The 20,332-nt window shown below is 44.9% G+C and overlaps 1 protein-coding gene across 3 annotated transcripts in view; it reads right to left on the bottom strand.

Moving 5' to 3' along the window:
* CDYL (chromodomain Y like) overlaps nt 1-20,332 on the bottom strand; it is a 173,648-nt gene that overhangs the window by 45,577 nt on the left and 107,739 nt on the right. For 2 of the 3 annotated variants that reach the window (XM_031666886.1, XM_031666887.1), the window contains exon 2: nt 17,018-17,684. In XM_031666886.1, the coding sequence (XP_031522746.1) occupies nt 17,018-17,684 (667 nt within the window). Of the gene's footprint in view, nt 1-17,017; nt 17,685-20,332 lie in introns of those variants that run through there. The other variant, XM_031666888.1, reaches the window with a different exon arrangement.

The following is a 20,332-nucleotide window of genomic DNA, read 5'->3' as shown; positions in this document are numbered from 1 at the left end:
AACTAGAACTGCGGCTAAATGCTACGTTTTAGATGGAGGCGGAAGATCGGGGAGCCTTCTCCCAGGAAGTGCCATCCGTGCTGAGGCCACAAGGATAAGGAGTCAACCAGACCAAAAAAAAAAAAGTATGTGTGCATATGTATATATACGACTACATGTGCAAAACCAGGAGGAAGGAAATTGGCCAATTCCAGAAAGTGAAGGGAGCCTAGTGTATTGGAAGCAGAGTAAGCAATGAAGGGTCAGCCCCAAAGGGTCCTGTAGGCCACAGTAAGAAGTACGAATTTGACCAGGCGCAGTGGCTCACGCCTGTAATCCCAGCACTTTGAGAGGCCAGAACGGGCAGATCACGAGATCAGGAGATCGAGACCATCCTGGCTAACACGGTAAAACCCCGTCTCTACTAAAAATACAAAAAAATTAGCCGAGTGTGGTGGCGGGCGCCTGTCCCAGCTACTCTGGGGGCTAAGGCAGGACAATGGCGTGAACCTGGGACGCGGAGCTTGCAGCGAGCTGAGATGGCACCACTGCACTCCAGCCTGGGCGACGGAGGGAGACTCCGTCAAAAAAAAAAAAAAGGTATGAATTTTGTCTCAGGTACACCAGAAAGTGAAGACACACCCTTAAACAGGGCAGTAATGTATGACTTACATCTATAAAAAATCCTCCTGGTGTGTGAGGCATGGATTGGAAAAAGGCAATAAAGACAGATGTCAACTGCTTGGACAAGGTGGTGGCAATGGTGAGAGGCAGAGCAGACAGAAAGGATGCAGGAGAGGGGACGGCATGGCTTTCGGCTGGAGCTACTGAGTAGCTGGAGGTAGCACTTACTGACACCGGACAGCCTGGACACAGCAGCCCCTCCCTAACTCGTCACATGGAGGGCGTCAGTAATTACCCTGGTGTTTACAATACGTTTAATACAGGGCTTAGTCATGACATGAGAAATGTATCTTCTCTCCAATATACTTGCTTCTCCTTTCTTTCTGGATGAGTTCCTTTAAAAGACTGCTCTCATTCTCAAAGAGCAACAAAACCAAAGGTGTCAGGTGAAATACAGAGAACACCATCTTATGGCCTAGGGCCCCTCAAGGCACGGTGTGTCTATGACTGTGACCACTTGCTCACGCATACTTTGTACACTTCTGCACACGAGCATGGAAACTTTTAAATCCCATATATAGTCTAAGCATAGAACCTTTTGTGGCTTAACCAGGTAAGCAGAACACAGCAAAGAATGGAGTCTCAAGAGACAGGCAGAATGTGACCACGGGCAGGAGAGGTGACCTCCAGTTAGTAAGCACCAGGATAGTGATTAAGGGGCACAGCATTTCCACCTGTGGATGTAAGAAGCTGCAGGGCGGAGGACGCATAGCAGGTCAGGATGTCAAAGGACTGCCTGTGGGCTACTGGTTGTCCTGGATCAGAATTTAAAGTTCCATTTCTACAGGATGGAGGGGAGAAAATGGGGAGAGATGTAAGTTTAGAGGTCAGGCATGATTTCGTAAGTAGTATTTAAAAGTAGAAGCATTTATGCTTAAAAAAACAGACCCTGGAAGCTTGGAGAGCCAAGGATATACGCTGCCTCGGGGCACGGGGGCAGGGTGGTTCTGCGGAGGTATTTTCACTAAGTAGCTAGCTTAATCTGCAAAGCTAAAGGCTAAGCAAACTACAGTGAAATCAGATACTTCCTTAAGCAAATTTCTAAAACAAACACCTAGCTTCAGTCCAGATCAGTCTTTCTCAAACTAGGGTCCAAGGTCATACCACCTATCCATCTATGAAACACCAAAGCCTAAATCCTGTGCTCGCACCCTCTGATCATCTATAAGGCCTGGATGGCCTGCCCAGTCCCAGACCCTTTCCCATGAGGTTAACCAGGTGCTGCCAAGGATCACCCATTGCTATGGTTCTGAATGGCTCCCAGGACAATCAATGAGGGACCATGCCCATCTCTGCAAGGGAATGCCTGGGTACTTACAAAGCAGCGAGGGCTGAGAAACAAGAACTTGTAATGCAGTGTTCCTCTAACTAGGACGCTAGAATTTTCCATGTGTTTGGCATTTCAGGGGTCCACACTAAGTACATTGAGAAATGACAGCCCATGAGCCCCCTGACAGCAAGGAGCGGCTTTTATGTGTCTCCTTCCTTATGGGCACCAAGTGGGGTGGTAGAGAACACGGAGCTCAAGAGGGGCCAAACTGTGGAACTAATGGTTTCCTGTAACAGAGACGTTTAGGACGTGCTGAAGAGCAAAGGATCAAGGGAGAGCATCTAACTGAACACATCATGTTCGAGATGAAGGCAAAAACTACTCAAAATCTGAGACAGGAAGCTGACCTCACCATAACAGAAACCTAAAAGCCACAATGTGTCAAGTTTTATAAATACGGCTACAAAAACTATCAAGTAATTTTAAAATCCAGTTTTGCGATCAGTTTTAAGCATCTAAGACTACTTAAAAATTGTTTTAGAAGCTGGACATGGTGGCTCACGCCTATTACAGGCACTTGGGAGGCTGATGCTGAAAGATCACTTGAGCTCAGGAGTTCAAGACCAGCCTGGGCAAAACCTCATCTTTTGTAGAGATGGCGAAACCCCATCTCTACAAACAAGTACAAAAATTAGTGGGGTGTGGTGATGCACGCCTGCAGTCCTGGCTACTTGGAAAGCTGAGGTGGATCACCTGAGCCTGGGAGGAGGAACTTGCAGTGAGCCGAGATGGCACCAGCCACTGCACTCCAGCCTGGGCGACATGGAACCAGACCCTGTCTCAGGAAAAAAAAAAACAAAAACAACCCAAAAACCCACAAAAAAACTACTTGACAGTCAGCTTTTCTTCCAATCCTTCCATAAATCATGGAAATACAGGCCAGAACTGCAGCGATGTGGTCTGTTTTCCCCCATCTCCCCTTTCTGTAGGAGGACAACCTGGTAACCCACTGGCCCTACAGTGATCCTAGCTCTTGGGGTGCATCCCTGACTCACTTGAGCTTGCAGTAGCAGCAGTTTCTAATGTTAAACAGTAACGTGCAACTCTGAAGACTGTGGTGAGGTGCCACCCCAGGCTGTCACAGCATTACACAGACTATATAATCAAGAAAACCCAGTGTGGAACTGCTTATTACATGCATATGAGAAAAATCCCTTGTGAAAACTGGGAAATGCACAGATTAGACTGCACAACATACATTCCTAAATGGCGAATTTCTGTAAACAGTGATTAATATAACACCATAAATTAGTTTAGGCCACTTATTGAGAACATATTAACAGAAAAAAATGAAATGTGGAAGACTTTGCAAGTAGAAATTTTACTAGGGCAACCTCCTTCTCCCCAAATAAAACTAAACCAAACCAAAACTCAGAGTGAGACTATTTTTACACCACTCTTCCTCTTGGTTTGTTGTTATAAAGCTGTGACAATTTTGATAGCTGCCATAGTTTTAGAACTTTTGTCCCATCAGATAAGGTTTATCTGAAAAACCAAAGCACAGAAGTTAAATTTATGCTCACTTTCCCTTTGAAGTCCATAATAAAAGAGTGGTTCAAATCAAAGAAATGAGAAGCAACCGACACACTCTGTATGCAATGTCATGCCTTCCAAGGCCGGTCCGGGCTGTGTGGTCCTCCTCTTTTTCTCCTGTGGCCTTCACACTTGTACTGTCACGAGGCAGACACAAAGAGGCAGCCGCACGCACAGAGAATGCTCAGGAGCTGGCAATCCAGCAATTAAACAGCATGATCTTCTGCACTCACCTAGCTGATAACGCTCACGTTATGCTTTCATGGATTCCTACAAAATTCTTACGTTACTTCAAACAGCTACCAAACTTTGCTGAAAGTGTCATGCAGGAAAATGCTACAATTACAATGTGAACATGGAATACGAAATTTAAAACTACATTAGCAAGATGAAAAATAATCTCCGTCCCGTTTTCCATTCAATAAAAGTCGTATCACCCGACCATGGGAGAGGCAGAGTTTCTCTTACCAGATAAAATGTACAACCCTCTCACCATTACCAACGTAGTAATTAAAGCTGCAGACACTCCTCCTTACAGACCACGTCATGTTACTATTTGATTTTACAATTTTACTAGGAGGAAGTTTCTTCTTCCAAGGCTTAAATCACTGTAGAAACAATTCCCACAACAATTACTGTTGACAGTAGAGAGGCCCTATGATACGAAATTACTCATTTGGTGGAATGTATGGTTATGTGGGTGAGGGATCCCCTAAAAGTCCTGACTTGATCCCTATGCAATCTATGCATGTTACAAATGTGCACTTGTACCCCATACACTTATACAAATAAAAAATAATAAATATAATAAAGGGGAAGGCCAGGCGTGGTGGCTCACGCCTGTAATCCCAGCACTTTGGGAGGCCGAGGCGGGCGGATCACAAGGTCAGGAGAACGAGACCATCCTGGCTAAAGATGGTGAAACCCTGTCTCTACTAAAAAATACAAAAAAATTAGCCAGGCATGGTTGCGGGCGCCTGTATTCCCAGCTACTTGGGAGGCTGAGGAAGGAGAATGGTGTGAACCCGGGAACCAGAGCTTGCAGTGAGCCGAGACTGTGCCACTGCACTCCAGCCTGGGCGATGGAGCAAGACTCCATTTCAAAAAAAAAATTACAAAATAAAAAATAAAAATAAGTAAAATAAAAAGGGGGAACAAATAAAACTAAAACAATGAAAAAGAAGAGGTCCTATGAAAATGGAGGCAAAGACTTGACACAAGAGGCGTGTGGCATACAGAAAACCAGTGCTGTGGGCAGGTGGCTCCCAGCCACCAAACGTGGCCCGTCGGCTCTGATCCAGGCCGAGTCAGTGGCTTCACTGGTGTAATTCTCAAACATGAATTTTATGACTGACTTCCCCTTTCATTACTTCAAACTCAGCAGTCCATCCCCTCCCACTGACTGCTTCTAAACATTCCCTCACTGCAACTGTGAAATTAAGCATGCCACATCAGAAAAGGCGCTGAAATGTGGCCTGCCTTTGTCACAGAATACATTTCTCACTATCAGCTGAGCAGCTGAGGAGACAGTTCAGGTCTGTCTCGTGGGAGAAGAGGCAGGCACCCACAGGCACATCAAGTCTGAAGGCTCAGGTCAACCCCGATAAGTTGGTTGACAGAGTGTCAAAAAAATGAACACAGTCCTTTAGACCAACGAGAATTCCTGAGTGGGTTTAACATTCCTATTCAGTCTGGAGAGGGTTGAAGAGAACAGCCAGCCATGCGCAAACTCACTTGAGTCAGCATCCTAGTCGTGTAAACCCAGGTTCAGTAAGACGGACACACAGTCACTGTGACAGCCATGCTACTACTGGGCTGGCTTCATTTATCCAACGTGGACTTCTCTGACTTCAGTAGTTCAGATCACGCTGGGGGTAGATAGAGCACTGGGGTGTCTGGGGCAGTAGTCACCTTCCTAATGCTATCTCTGAGATCAGCAGCTCACATAGAGACGGCCGATCACACAGGCACCGCAGAGGTCTGCTAGTGATTGAACGTCTCCATTTCAGGGCACGGACTCTGTGACAATTATTTCTCAGCTGAAGTTGGGGTGGGGAAGAGGGGGATACTGTGCACACTGTAGTCTAAGCAGCTAACGTGGGTCCTCAGTACAGCGTGCAGCTGTACGATGAGGCCCAAAGCCATTTCCAGCTTTTCTCCTGGAAACACACTCCTCCTCCTTGCTGCACAGACATAAATAAGAACTTAAACTGCAGACAGAAATTAGAGATGACTATGACTGAGGTAACTGGGCTGAAAGTGTATTTGAGAACCTAGTATGTTCCCATTAAAAAAGTTCTTTTTAAGCAAAAACAAGTCTTAAATAATAAAGTAGGGAGGACAGACCAGATGTTATCATAAATAAACCTGATTGTAAAATGTCATCTTCCCAAAAGCAGGGCAGGGAGGGGCGCGGTGAATGGAAGAATTGAGCATCAAATCCACTTGCTTGGAAGAGCAAATACATCGTCCAGAAAATAACCTGGAGTAACAAATACTTTGGAGGTAAGATTTTAAATATTTTCTTAATATTTCCTATTAAGAATGCCTTGGCAGATGCCATTTACGATCCCAGACTGAGAGCCAATTACATCAGGTCCGTATCACTGGAGGAGATGGGTATTCCCTATATCGGGGTAATTACTTTTTAAATAGAGACAGTTTATCCCATTCGGTGTCATCACTCCATGAGAAGCAGGGCTGTACAAGGATCAGTTTATTATAATCTCCTTAACGATCGTCTGGCATCTGCTCTTGCCTTAGGGAATGCTGCCCACAACCGCAGGGCTGAACTTTCAACACTGCGAGGGGCCCGGCCTCTGGTCTGCAGACAGCGTGGCATAGCTCTGTCAACCACAATGCTTTTCAGACGGACCCTATCATCAGAAACGAGGGCTCTTTCTTGAACGTCCATTCTGTCAGGCTCTGAGCTCCTGGAAGTCAGGGGCTCTACGCTGTCAAGCTCCAGTCCCACCTGCCTGCCGTGTGGTACGTGTTTAACACACATATGAAGCGGCACAGAGCTTCCAGAAACTCTCCCAGGCAGAGGGCTGATGGGTGTATGGCATGGGACACAGAATGAATCTGAAACTAAAAGCAAGCTTTAAAAAGATACCTCAAAACCTGAGGAAAATCTGTTTCAGGAACTCAGAAGCCACGAAGATACTTAGGAGCCAGCAACTGTGTGGACACCAAGTCATATGAATCGAGTACAGCAGACTCCAGCTGCAGGGGCCAGGCACCCAAAGTGGGAGAGGCGAGGTGTGCGTCGTGTGGTTAGGTGGCGGGTTCTTTTATCATTTCACTTGTTGTTGAAGTTGAATGAATCCTTTAAGTAGATTTTGCTCAGATAAAACAATATAATTTTCAATAAAATGCTAATTATCCAAAGACATTTAAGATGAACCATCAAAGAAGAAAATGCTTTCATCCACTCCACAGTTTAGTGGCCGCCTACCATGTGGCAGGTAGTAGAAAAACTAGGACGAAATGTCTTGGTTCTCACTCTCAAGAAGTTCCCTTGAGCACTGGGATGCAGCTGTGAAGAGGAATGTATTAACTTCACTTAAAAGGACATGTGCACGTACAGCAGGGACACGGCGCAGGGGCACAGGTGTGCTGACTCTTCCGATTTGGAGGAGGTCCCCGAAGTGCTTAGGGCAGCAGGAGTGCAGGGGTGCCTCTTGGTGCCTTGGTAATCTGTCCCGACTACCCTGACAAACCACTTCTTTTTACTCTTCTTTTTAAAAGACAAACACTGATAATGGAAGCAGAAGTGATAAAAATTCCTCCAACAACTCACTCATGCACATGCAAATGTTAATTAAGCCCCTAATGTGTGTAAACAACTGGACTAGGCAATGTAGGAGATTCTTAACACCATTAAAATACCTGCGCAACATTTTCCATGTTGCCGTTTAAAGTTTAAGTGAATTTGTCCATCTACTCTGGATCTTGCCCTGGATATTTTTTAAAATCCGATTTTATTTTTTCAGAGTCTTCTAGGGAATTGGCTCCCATCCATCCAATCTAAGTACACAAGCCACTTTAGTTAAGCCTTCTCCACCCAAGGCAAACAGCCTCTGAGAACTGGACTCCCTGGCACCTTCCTTCAAGGGGATCCTCATAAATAGTCCGTCTGTGTGATTAATGTGACTGACGTGAAAAAGGTGTGTTATCAAATTAGAAAGGAGATAAATGCAGTGCCTAGCCCCCCAAAAATAGGACTAGAAAAGGAGGAAGAACACCTATTCAAAAAGACAAAGTGCAGAACTGGGCACAGCTCAGTCTCCTGGTGAGCAGCATCTTGGGCACAGCTGTATTGGGAGGATGACTGTGTATTGTTTCAGAGGACCACCCAAATGCTGGAACATGACATTAATTCCAAGTATGATTGCCCAGGCCTGCTCAGTACATACTGCCTTTTTTTTTTTTTGAGACAGAGTTTCACTCTTTTTGCCTAGACTGGAGTGCAATGGCGCGATCTTGGCTCACCGCAACCTCTGCCTCTCAAGTTCAAGCGATTCTCCTGCCTCAGCCTCCCGAGTAGCTGGGTTTATAGGCACGTGCCACCACACCTGGCTAATTGTGTTTTTTTTTTTTTTTTTTTTTTTTTTTAAGTAGAGACAGGGTTTTTCCATGTTGGTTAGGTTGGTCTCAAACTCCCAACTTCAGATGATCTGTTCACCTTGGGCTCCCAAAGTGCTGGGATTACAGGTGTGAGCCACTGTGCCCGGCCCCTAATGCCATTTCTATTGTTATTAGCCCTGGCTTTCCCTTGGGGTATCCTCTCACCCCCTTTCTTCTAGGTTACAGAGTTTAGATGAAGTTGACCTCACCCCTTGAAACTTAGGAGGAAGAGAAGCCCCTTTTCTGTCTGGTCAGCTGAGAGGTCAGGGTGGCAACCCAGAGCTGCGGGGGCACCTTGCTTCCATGTGGGAAGGACTGGCCTGACTGAAGCAAGTGGAGGCTGGGAGTGGAATGGGGGTATGAGAATGATGGTAACTTCAGGCCACAGATCCAGCTGTGCCTGGATTTCGGTTCCACAAGCCAACAGATGGCATTTCATTTGCTTGTATGTTTAAGCCACTGTGGTTCAGTTTCACCCACTTGAGACAGAAGCCAAAGTCTTGAGTAATATTGTGTACTTAATAAAATCAATTACGCTTATAAAAAACTCACTTGTCATTAGTGTGACACAGTACAAAGAACTAAATGGAAGTCAGGAGTAGGTTCTAACGTGGAGTCTACTTTCCTGCCAATTCTGCTAGTGACTTTGATCAAATCACTCTTTCACAAGCGGCCTCTTCTGTAAAACAAGGATTCTCTGAAAGAGGAAGATGAATGCTGGAGGAACTTAAGACAGAACAAAGGCACCAGAATAGCAGGCTCGGAAGAGGCTAGAAGGCCTGTACCCTGTGTATATATAACTGCTCTCAACCTTAAGGTACAGCATGCCATTGGAGGAATATTCCAGAAGGCCAGTACCTGGCTGCAGCAAAAACAATGCTAACGGGAATACAGGAGACAAGGGGGATTTGTAACAGGGCTCAATTCCTAGTAGCACATGCAGCAACAAGAGCAAATTTAATCTGAAAATGTGATTTTCCCCCCTTTGTCCTTGTATCAGTTAAAGTTCGAAAGGATCAAGAACTATAGTTAGAAATATTCCTTTTACATCATCTGACCTAAGAAATCTACATTTCGTTTAAATTGTACGTCATGTAAGTCCAAAGTAATCAAATACACTTAGGTATATTCAAACTGAACAGGAACCATAAAATCAATGCAAATTATTTAGAGGTTTTCTATTCCCTTAAGGCAGGGTCTAGATGGTCCTATCTCACCCCATGAGTGGGGTAGGGAGGACCGTGAATCATGGACCTCTTTTTAGGCACTCCCTTTAGCAGCATGAACACCACAGCTCAAACATGCAGAGAAGATCAGTGTAGTACCTGGGCAAGGACAGGTACATTCATGAAGTGGTCACATTTTGGAAGTTAAACCACCCAAAAGAAAAACAGGCAAGATATATACATATATATATGTATGTATATGAAATTAACAGAAGAATGATTGCAAATAGTCAATTGACCTGCAAAAACAGTTTTCCTTTTTTAAAATTAAAACAATGTGATAGCATTTTCTCATCTGCCAGACGCTGAAAAGGAGATTAAAATGTTGGTTAAGAATGGGCAAATATGTACTCACAATCGTTTCAGCTTTTTTAGAGAGCAATTTGGCAACATCTATTAAAATCTTAAATCAATTACAGCCCTTGTGTTTTATCATTTACAATAGCAAGTTGCCAACTAACTCAAATAGTATAAAATGTACCCTCAAATAGGAAAAAAATATATATGCATATGTATATGCGTGTATAAATATATACTTATATGGGGGAGAAAAGAGGAGGAAAGTAAATGAGGCAAAATGTAAACAAGTGGTGAATCTGGGTAAGGGATACTATATGGGTATTTCTTGTACTGGTCTTGCAACTTTCTAAGTTTGAAATCCTGTTTACATAAAGTTTAAAACATAAAAAGAAAGAATTTGAGTCTTAAAATAGAAAGTTCTCCAAGACATGATGTTAAATAAAAAGAGCAAATGCTAAGAACAAATTATGTAGTATGATCTCATATAAAAGAGTATAAATTCATAGAACAAGATAGAAATGACACACATCAAACTACTGATGTTCTCTGGGGAATCCAGTACTCAGAGGTGGCAGGTAAGAGTGAACTCTTACATTTTGCTCAAAGTACTACTAAATTACTTGTGCAAAAATGTATGACATTTATATATTCTTTTTAGAACAGGATGTGTGTGAACATTTCTGGAGCTGTGACATCAATAAACTTCATTTGCAGGGAAAAAAACTCTCAAAGTCTGCAGCAGGGATTCTCACAGTGAGAAGGAAAACACTCCCTGAGAAACCCTGGTTCCCTATCCAGAGTGAGGGGGTCACTGGACTCCACACAGCTCACACTTGACTCTTCCCCTGAGGACGTGACTGTTAAAGAGCTGGCAGGGTTCATTCCCTAAACTTCTGATGGGAATCAGAACATGCGATTCTAAAATATGCCACTTTTGAATAGGATTATTTTGAACTAAAGGCAACTGAGAAGCAACAGATGCAGAACGAACTCTCTGCCCTCCCCATTTCTGCCTAAAAGCGCTTAAATTCCTATCTGTAAAGGTATTCCCACTTTCCTGTACCAGGAAAAGGAAAACAACTCATTACCAGAGAGATGAAACTGGGCCAAGACTGCATCAGCAGACCTTACTAAAACAGCCTTTGTCTTCCATTAGTTTCCCTGTATATCTACCTCCCTACATTTTACCACCTGCAAGAAGCCTAGAAACTCCACTTTCTTTTGTCTAGGAACTTCTCCACAATTTATCATCCTTTGTTAAAATGGTATATAAGCTCTCAAGCCTAACCACTTCTTTGGGGTTTCCTCTTTTGTGTGGAGACCCCTTGGGCACAGAAAATTTAAAACACCAATTAAATGTATATGCCCTTTCCTCCTGTTAGTATGTCTTTTGCCACTATAATTCACAGGCCCCAGCCACAAACCTAAGAGGATAGAGGGAACACTCTCCTTCCTCCTACACTTTTTTGGCTAGCTGAACTTGTTATATTTAATTCATATTTTACGTAAAACAGGAGGTGATTACAAAAGGGGAGCTGATGCTTCATGGAAAACTACATTGAATGATTTGGAAAGGCTCTAGACTAAAAACTACTGTCAAAACTAGGTGTGAGAAAATGAGAAAAATCAAAAAGGCTAGGACTGTACTCAGATTTATAAGTACACCTGCGTTTTGCTCTGCTTTGAAGAAATCCGAACTGGTGACAGTAAGTGGTACGTTATGAGCATGCTTGTCACAAGAGAGGACTCCAAGCAATGAATCCATAACTCAAAAGGCCTTGGCTCGTCCAACAAGCGGCAAATGCAAGCACTTCCTTGGAAAGGGCCTTGGTTCAACATCAATGATTGGAAAATAATGCACATTTATAAAGTTTTAAAATAAAATCATTATGGTGCGCATATTTTTAAAGATTCCTGGGAGTAAGCAGACTGGCTCCAGCTGGAAAAGAGCATCGTCTCTAGGGGCTCTGTGCCTGAAACTCTGCACTAGAATTCTTAAGCACATGCAGGTTTGAGGACCCCTGTGCTTACTCTGAGGAACTGAGGAACCCACCTGCTGCTGGGCATCACATCATTCTGCCTGAGGATGCCTATTAAATGCTCAGAAAGGAGGGAGGCTGTGCATCTGCTTGTCTCAAAGGACTACTCCTCTCTCATTTGATTTTTAGCTCTGGACCCTTTCCCTGTGTAAGTGGGTTTGCTCTTGAAAAGAATAAGCAAGATAACACATGTGGAAGCCTCTAGCATGGACCCACTATATAGGACATATCAATCATCTGTCGGGTTTCAAACTGCAATCTTTCTTGATCAATCCCTCACACGTACTTCTAATTTGCTGTAACTTGACTTCAAATGTCTTCTCTTTTCAAGTGGAGGTTTTCTGCTGTGGCTCCAGGGAATAGCTGCTACCTTTGGGCACTGGTCTGCTAACTTTTTGGTTTTTTTTTTTTTGAAACAGGGTCTTGCTCTGTGGAACGGGCTGGAGTGCAGTGGTGCCACCATAGCTCACTGGAGCCTTGAGTTATTGGGCTCAAGCAATCCTCCCACCTCAGCCTCTTAAGCAGTTGGGACTACAGGCAGCATGTAGTCACAATGCCTGGATAATTTTTTTTTTAAACACATTTTTAAAACCTACGAAAATATTTTTCATTTTTATAAAGATGGGGTCTTACTATGCTGCCCAGGTTGGTCTCGAACTCCTTGCCTCAAGCTATCCTCCAGCTTCAGCTTCCCAAAGTGCTGGGATTATAGGTGTGAGCCATCACACCTGGCCCGGTCTCCTGATTTCTTAACCTTCCCTGGGGTTAAGTTCTAATTTCTAAGATTAAATCAAAAAGGCCCTATAAAGCCCTGGGGTCTCTTTCTAGAGGACAGCTGTGCCTCTTACACTTCCCTGATAATCACGGAGGAAAGGGAGACGGATCATCTACTCACGTTCTTACTGAGAGGAAACCACACTCCAGCTCCTCAGAAGCAGCCAGGTTTTCCTGAACACTTTCTCTCAGGAGCTTATTTGGTTGAAATGTTCATGAAATGCAACGTGTGCTAAGGTATTAATATTTCCTCAGTCATTTTCCTACTAGGTCTGTCGGCTTCAATATGAAGTCCAAAAGCCAACCCTATGTCACAACACTGATAAGGTTTACACCTATTTAAGTTTGCTACTAGCATTTTCTGAAATTTCATACTTACGGAATGATGATGAATTACATGTTTGAATTCATGAAAGAGCAAAGTCATGATAATCCAGTTTTTAAAAGCAATTACTTCTTTTGTAGGATTAATTCATTAGGGAATTAAAGGAGCAAGAAATCACCATTAACATGGATAGACAGAAAGAGGACAGCAAGCTGTACCACCTAAATTTTAGAATTTCTCACATTTCTGAGTGAAATAATATATTCATCATTTAAACCTTTGTGTCATACTTAAGATAATTAAAAAGCAAACACATATATGGTTGTTCTATAAAAGTAAGTGTGTGTGTGTGAAAATACTCCAGATACATTCCTTCTTTGGGTTCACAGATATTCAAGTATCTGTGGTTTTTGGTGGCAAAAATATCCCCTCGGCACACAGGACCAGTGTTTTGCATAGGGGATGGTTCGTTCCCAATGACTCCGCCAGTATCTACTTCAATTAGTTCTAGAAAAACAAATCCGTTTCCTTACGTAGCTCTAAAATTAATCTGGAAAGTAAAAGCAAACAACTGCTTAAAAAGTGTCTGAGTGTGGACCAACAGCCTAACAGAGCTTCAGCGTGGCTTCTCATTCAGGAAGCATGTGCCGGAGGGCGAACGAGGGCTTTCTGAAACGTCTGTGTTTCTGGCATTTCTCCCCTCCTGCTCTCCTTCCCTCCTCTCTGAGCCAGAGATCCAGGCCACAAATGACTCCTTACAACCCTTGTCTTCCACGCGCACCCATTCTACTGGAATCTTCCCATCCACAACTACTTGCAGAGCACTGACTACACGGCAGGTGCCATTCTGGGCACAGTTTGATTTAGTCTGGAAAAACAAAATGCTTTCTTGGAGCTTACGTTCCAGCAGAGAGTATAACAAAGCTCTTCCCTGTGCAGGGACCAGGGCAGCGACAGCACCGACCCTCCCGAATCCGCAGGAGGCCCGCTGTCAGGGGTTCCACCAGCTTTGCAGTTGCTTTCCCTCCAGAAAGACCTCCTCCTCGTTAATCTGCAAGCCTGATTTAGATCAAGGCCACAGGGGATGTCATTCACCACTGTCCTAAAAATGTTCCCTAACGGCTTCTATTTTCCTCTAACTAGAGACTATATTCTCAGTAGTATACAGGGCTCAGGGCTGATCTGACCAGCGCCCAGGCAGAAGTGAGAGAGGGGTAGAGATCATAGCCTCGGAGAAAAATGATGGTGAGGGCCTTGGAAAAATACTGTCATTCCCACTCCAACCTCCCAACTCCACAGAACAAGGTAAAATAATTTAAGATTCTATGCTTACACGTCCCTTTTGGTTTAACCAATGCCACACGTGTGGATGCTTTTTAGAAAGGAAGTCACTAAATCCTCATTTAAATGGAAGCTATTACCTTCCTTATATAAGAAATATAAAGGAATGAAAGGTTTTTGCTGCCAATTGTTTCACATGTGGTGAAAGTGGAATGTGGATCTGCCGAGGGCTGCAGTTCATTTGGAAAGAACTCACACACGAGGGGGAACCAGCAAGACCGCACTGGAGGTGGTGACCAACCAAAACAGGACGTGCGGGTTAACGACTACGGCTCTTAACCCTGTTGGCGCAAAGTTTTGAAAATCAAGGGTTCCCACAACAAAAAATGTACACACACACACACACTCTCTCTCTATATATATATATACACACACACACACACACACACACAAACACACACACACACACACTACTTTTGTGGACAAAAAAGGTGGCCCACAGATCTACAGCCTCCTAAGAGCAGAGATCAGGTGTAGCCAAGTAGGTCAGATGCAGTGGCTCATGCCTGTAATCCAGCATTTTGAGAGGCCGAGGCAGGTGGATCACTTGAGGCCAGGAGTTTGAGACCAGTCTGGCCAACATAGTGAAACCCGTCTCGACTAAAAATACAAAAATTAGCCAGGATTGGTGGTGGAAGTAAATGAATGCATAGCCCCATTCATTCATAGTAATGGATGGTTAGCTGTGTTCCAATAAAACTTTATGTATGAACACAGAAATCTTAATTTCTTATGTTTTCACGTTAGTAAATATTCCTCTTGATTTTTTTTTTCAAACATTAGGAAATGTAAAATCCATTCTGAGCCTTCAGGCCATACAAAACCAGGAGCGGGGCAGGGCCAAGCCCACGGGCTATACATCGTCAGTCCTTTTTGGCAGCACTGCAGTCCAGGACCGTGCCTGGCCCCTAAGTTATCAATGAAGACGGAGGTGCTTATCTGTCCAGGAGGCAACAAGCAATGCTGGGAAGAGCGCCAGTGAGGCGCGAAGGTACACGCTCCAGCTCCCCTTCTGGCTTCGGTTCTCTCCAGGAGCATCACCTTCTCTCTGGACTCAACTTCCCTAACTTCAAAACAGAGCGTGCTATTAAGTGAGTCCTTTCTACCTCTGAACTTCACTGATTCCTCACACACAACTAAGTAAGAGAAAACTGTCCCCATGAGGTCAGCAACATAGGAAGTCAAACCTGCAAACAAGTTCACAAGCTCCAACGGAGCTCGAAAAGGCACCGTTTGGGTCAAGTGTGTATCTGAAAAACACTGGCAAGATGGCACCTTCCTGTCAAAGGGAAACCCCAGATTTCAGTTCATATTCCACTTCTTTGCTACACAAGGGCCTGGACCAAGGAGAAAATCTGCTGAATGCACCACAGCAGGATGGTTAGAATGTCTTAGTGAACACGTCTCTTTAGAGGAAAGCAGCTCCCCAAACAAACCAACACCATTGTATTTTGTTTGCTATTATTCTACTGAGCTTGGGCTGGGGGAGACAAACACAGGTAAAGGGACAATTTTTTTTTTTTTTTGGGGGGAGACGGAGAATCACTCTGTCACCCTGGCTGGAGTGCAAAGGCACCATCTCAGCTTACTGCAACCTCTGCTTTCTGGGTTCAAGCAATTCTCGTGCCTCACCCTCCTGAGTAGCTGGGATTACAGGTGCACGCCACCACACCTGGCTAATTTTTGTATTTTTAGTAGAGACAGGTTTTCACCATGTTGGCCAGGCTGGTCTCGAACTCCTGACCTCAAGCGATCTGCCCTCCTCGGCCTCCCAAAGTGTTGACACTACAGGCGTGAGCAATCCGCGCCCGGCTAAAGAGGCAATTTTAAGACTACAACTCAGAAAGGAGAGAGAGGAGAGGGCCAGGTGGTGGGGGGCCCCTGAGCAGATGGAGAAGACGGGACAACGTGCGGCCCTGGTGCTGACAGAGAGAGGGAGCCAGAGGGCAGGGGAGGGCCGGGTCGCAGACACACAGGGCACACCTGCTACTGAAGGCAATGGGGTGGAGGTACCAGTGGACACCACTCTCGTCCAAGAATGACTGAAAAGGGACGGGAGCTGTCAGGAAGCAGGAAGCAGGAAGCAGGAAGCCCTATTAGAAAGCTCCAGCAGGTGAGAAGTCATGAGGACTTGTAAGAGAAAACTGTGGCCAGCACAGCATGGCAAGTGAGGAGAAGGAAGCCACCTGTGTGAACTCCCAGTTGTGCTGTCCCGGGAGATGGACAGGTCACGGCACAACCAAGGCAGCTGCAGAACTCAGGAGCAGGGCTGGGTGTGAGAGTAAAACAGAGGACACCAACGGTGCCAGGCAGACTGGGCTCTGACAGGGGGAGCAATGGCACCTGCACTGCCGATCACAACAGAGAAACGAGCCCGGCTCCCAAAGGTCCTAACGGGTTAGCAGTGCCCCCACTGAAAGGCATTCCTGGGTATTCAAACGGATGAGCAAAATAAGAACCAGCACTTCTATATCAACGCTGGCCACACTTAGAAGAAAACGCTTAACATGAGACAAGACTCAGCACTTAAGAGGTGAAGAAAGGTATACAGCTTCAGAAACTTGCTGTAAAAACTTACTCCCCTAATAACCTAGTTAGAGGGAGATACTGTTTAAAGCAAGTCAGTGTGGTAGCACAGTCTGTGGATGGCGAATTACACAGAGACAACTAGTGCCGAATTAAGAGAAATACCAAAGGCTTCAAGCGAAGAAAGGAGACGCTGGCAAAATCTCTGCAAGTCTCTAGCAGATGCCGCGAGAATCCCCGGACGCTCCATAGCTCGAGGCCTGATCTCTAGAGAAGGACCCACGCCCTCTGGGATCACCACGGAGCGGGAGGCAGCTCCCTAGACACTCACCTTTCCCGTTAACAGCTAAGCCTGTGGCCATGGCTGCAGTCACAGGGCCGGGCACCTGAGGCACTAGTGGATGTATCCTGGGCCTGCTCCCCATCCTGGCCCTCTCGGCACCGGGGCCCAATAAAGCTCCGACAGGCTTTTCTGCTGCCACTTCGGGTGCCACTGTGTCCTCCTGACCCTGCTCGATGGGGTCCAGTTTCTCGGGGCTCTCGCTCTGAAAGCCATCCACTGCGGTCCTGCTCTTAATGGGGCTCTTAGGCACGAGGATCTTGATACCTGACTTCGCTAGGTCCATGTTCTTCCGGCTGGAGAGAGATGGAGCTGTGTTCTTCCTGAACTTCTGGCTGGCAGCAAACAGCTGGCTGTTTTTGGATTCGTGGTCTTTCCCAATCACGAGTGCCTTAGGAGAGGTCTTAGAAAAGTTGCTGTTGGTGGATCTGGAGATTTGTTTCCTAGCATTGTTGGGAGAGGTCCTGTTTGTTCTGGTCAATGTGCTCTCCTTCTGCTTCTCTGTGTGGCGTCTGTTGAAGTCGTGGATGTATTCCTCACAGTTCACAAGGTGCTGCTCCGGCTCCCAAGTGTCGTCCTCGCTGTCATAGCCTTTCCACCGAACCAAATACTCCGTCTTCCCTTTTTTATTTTTCCTTTTGTCAACAATCCTTTCAACCTGTTTATAAAAGGAAAAAAATAGTTTTTAAAAAATCAAAATGTGGGGGTAAAAGTCCAAGTTTAACTAGGAAACATCAAAAATAGCAAAAACCACAAAAGATTATAAAAATGATCTCTTCTCCAACCCCAATAAAACAGTAATAGGCCATTTCGAGTGTGAGCAATTTCCCGAAAGTCAGTCAAACAAGACACAACATTTTTATGCTGAGAACGTGTGGATATGCATTAGGTGACTTATGGTTCTTGTGACTGAAACGGGCTCTCTGTTATTTCTGTGTGGAAGCCTGACCAGCGAGTTGGTTTCCATACTCATGGCTGGAGCAGCTCGAGGCATCTGCAGCTGTGCCTGGTAATCCCAGGGTACTAGCAGCAGACACCCAAACAACAGCCTGGAGTGGCGACGGCAACGAGCTACAAGGGGCTGAGAACCTTCTGCGGTGTGACACTGCCGTCAAAGACACATATGATCTGTATCATTCAGAAGCACTCAATTAAAACTAAAAAGGTCAACAGAGAACATCACACTTGATTGTAACAAAACAGTCTAGAGTGATCGGATTATTATTTTCAAATCTTGGTTTTAATTAATTTTACACTAACATCTTTCAATGGAGGTGCTGTTAATCGTTGAAATGGATGACCAATACATTCTGGATCAAATTTATCAATTCACACAACCCTGCCTTGTAAGTATGTTTTATGACTGTGACAAATTCTACTACCTTAACATCCGAAGTGTAAATGGAAGCGAGATCTTCCGCAGCTCACATGAACAGGAATTATCTGACATAGTGCCTCCATACGTTACTGGATAAATACCTAGAATCTGTTGTTACATCTGCAGTTAATATAAAAGCATCAGCCTGCATCCTGGGGGCAGTACGTGACTCTGTATCTTGTGGGCAGAGGCCTACAGTCACGGAGTGGCTCTTTAATTAAGAATGCAAAGGTCTGAGCCTATCAATTATTAAGAATATCAGTACATTTCTGGCAGTTAGAGGTAGGTCGGACTACACAATGGCATGCCTGGTTCTCTAACATCCCCAAATACTTGAGCCTAATGAGTAGAAGTGCAGATGATCGTAGAGAACAGGAGAATACTCCAATCCCCATCATTTCATCTACTCTCGAAGAAACAAAAAACTCTCCAGTTTATCTACCTGAGATACAGAAAATTGAAGCTGTTAACTACTGAACAGCCCTAAAATTAAAGATATATTACTGCTTCCGAGCAAAAAGGATTAGGAACAGAAAGATCTTAGCTCATCACAGGGCCAATTTCACGTCTGACAGATCTCCACAGACTCAGTAATTAATGTCAGGTCAGCAAGTGCGAGGCCACGCAGGCCACATCAGAGCAGGGAAAGCTTTTGAAAGTCATGTTTCCCCTGCTCTTTCACTTGTGAATAGTTGTGTATGAGGGTGTATTTCAATGTAAGTAAAAGACATGTTTCTGGAAAAGTCCATATAATGACATTTTTGCAGAAATAGTTTAAGAGTTTTAAATGAAAAGGGGCAAAAAGATTATGTCTTGTAGGAAAGCTATGTTTAATGCTCCCCCCTCCTCCTGCCCAATTTCCGCTCCAGAAGCGGGCAGTATACTAAACCAGAGTACGCCTGTTTGCTTTCCTCCGTTTCCTTAGAGCCGAGGCAGGAGTCTGGTGGAGCACAGTGCACTTCTTTCCCCTCCCTCTTTAACCATGTACCACTGGTCCCCCCAGGGCCAGCATCCCTGGGGACCTACAGCTGCCAGGCCCCAAGCAGATCCTGCCCCTCCCTCCCCAGGAAATTGAGCAAAGAGGAAGAGCAACAGTAGCCTCCACAGCTAAGGGTAGGTGTGTGCTCCGTGTTTAGGCATACTCACTGGCCAGACTGAGTATACATAACGAAGTCATAGTGGACATATTAGACCAGGAGTTGGCAAACTTTACGTAAAGTGCCAAAGAGTAAATGTCTTAGGCTTATGCGTCATCTGGTCTCCCAATCACTTAACCCTGTTCCTGTAGCAAGGAAGTAGCCAGGCACAATATGTAATGAACGAAATGGCATTAAAGACAAAAACAAAAACCCCTCTACCTATGGACACTAAAATTTGAATTTTATAACTGTCGCACATCATGAAATATTATTATTCTTTTGATGTTTTTCAGCTAGTAAAAAAAAAATGTGGACCAGGCGCGGTGGCTCAAGCCTGTAATCCCAGCACTTTGGGAGGCTGAGGCGGGCAGATCACGAGGTCAGGAGTTCAAGACCAGCCTGGACAACATGGTGAAACCCCGTCTCTACCAAAAATACACAAAATTAGCTGGGCAAGGGGTGCACACCTGTAGTCCCAGCTACTAGGGAGGCTGAGGCAGGAGAATCACTTGAACCGGGAGGTGGAGGTTGTGGTGAGCCAAGATCGAGCTTCAGCACTCCAGCCTGGGGAACAGAGCGAGACTCAGTCTCAAAAAAAAAAAAAAAAAGAAAAAAGAAAAAGAAAAAAGGTATGAAAACCATCTTTTGAGTTAACCGGCAGGCAGCCATAGCTTGCGATCTCAGCATCAGACTGTGAAGGAGCAATAACACACCCGGGCAGGCAAACTGCTCCATTAATTCCTGCGATGGAAACATTATACAAGTCTGACAAGAAGGAAACTCTTCACC

This window comes from Papio anubis, chromosome 6 (genome assembly GCF_008728515.1).
Source record: "Papio anubis isolate 15944 chromosome 6, Panubis1.0, whole genome shotgun sequence".
Lineage (NCBI taxonomy): Eukaryota > Metazoa > Chordata > Mammalia > Primates > Cercopithecidae > Papio > Papio anubis.
This window is presented reverse-complemented; position numbering and strand designations above follow the sequence as displayed.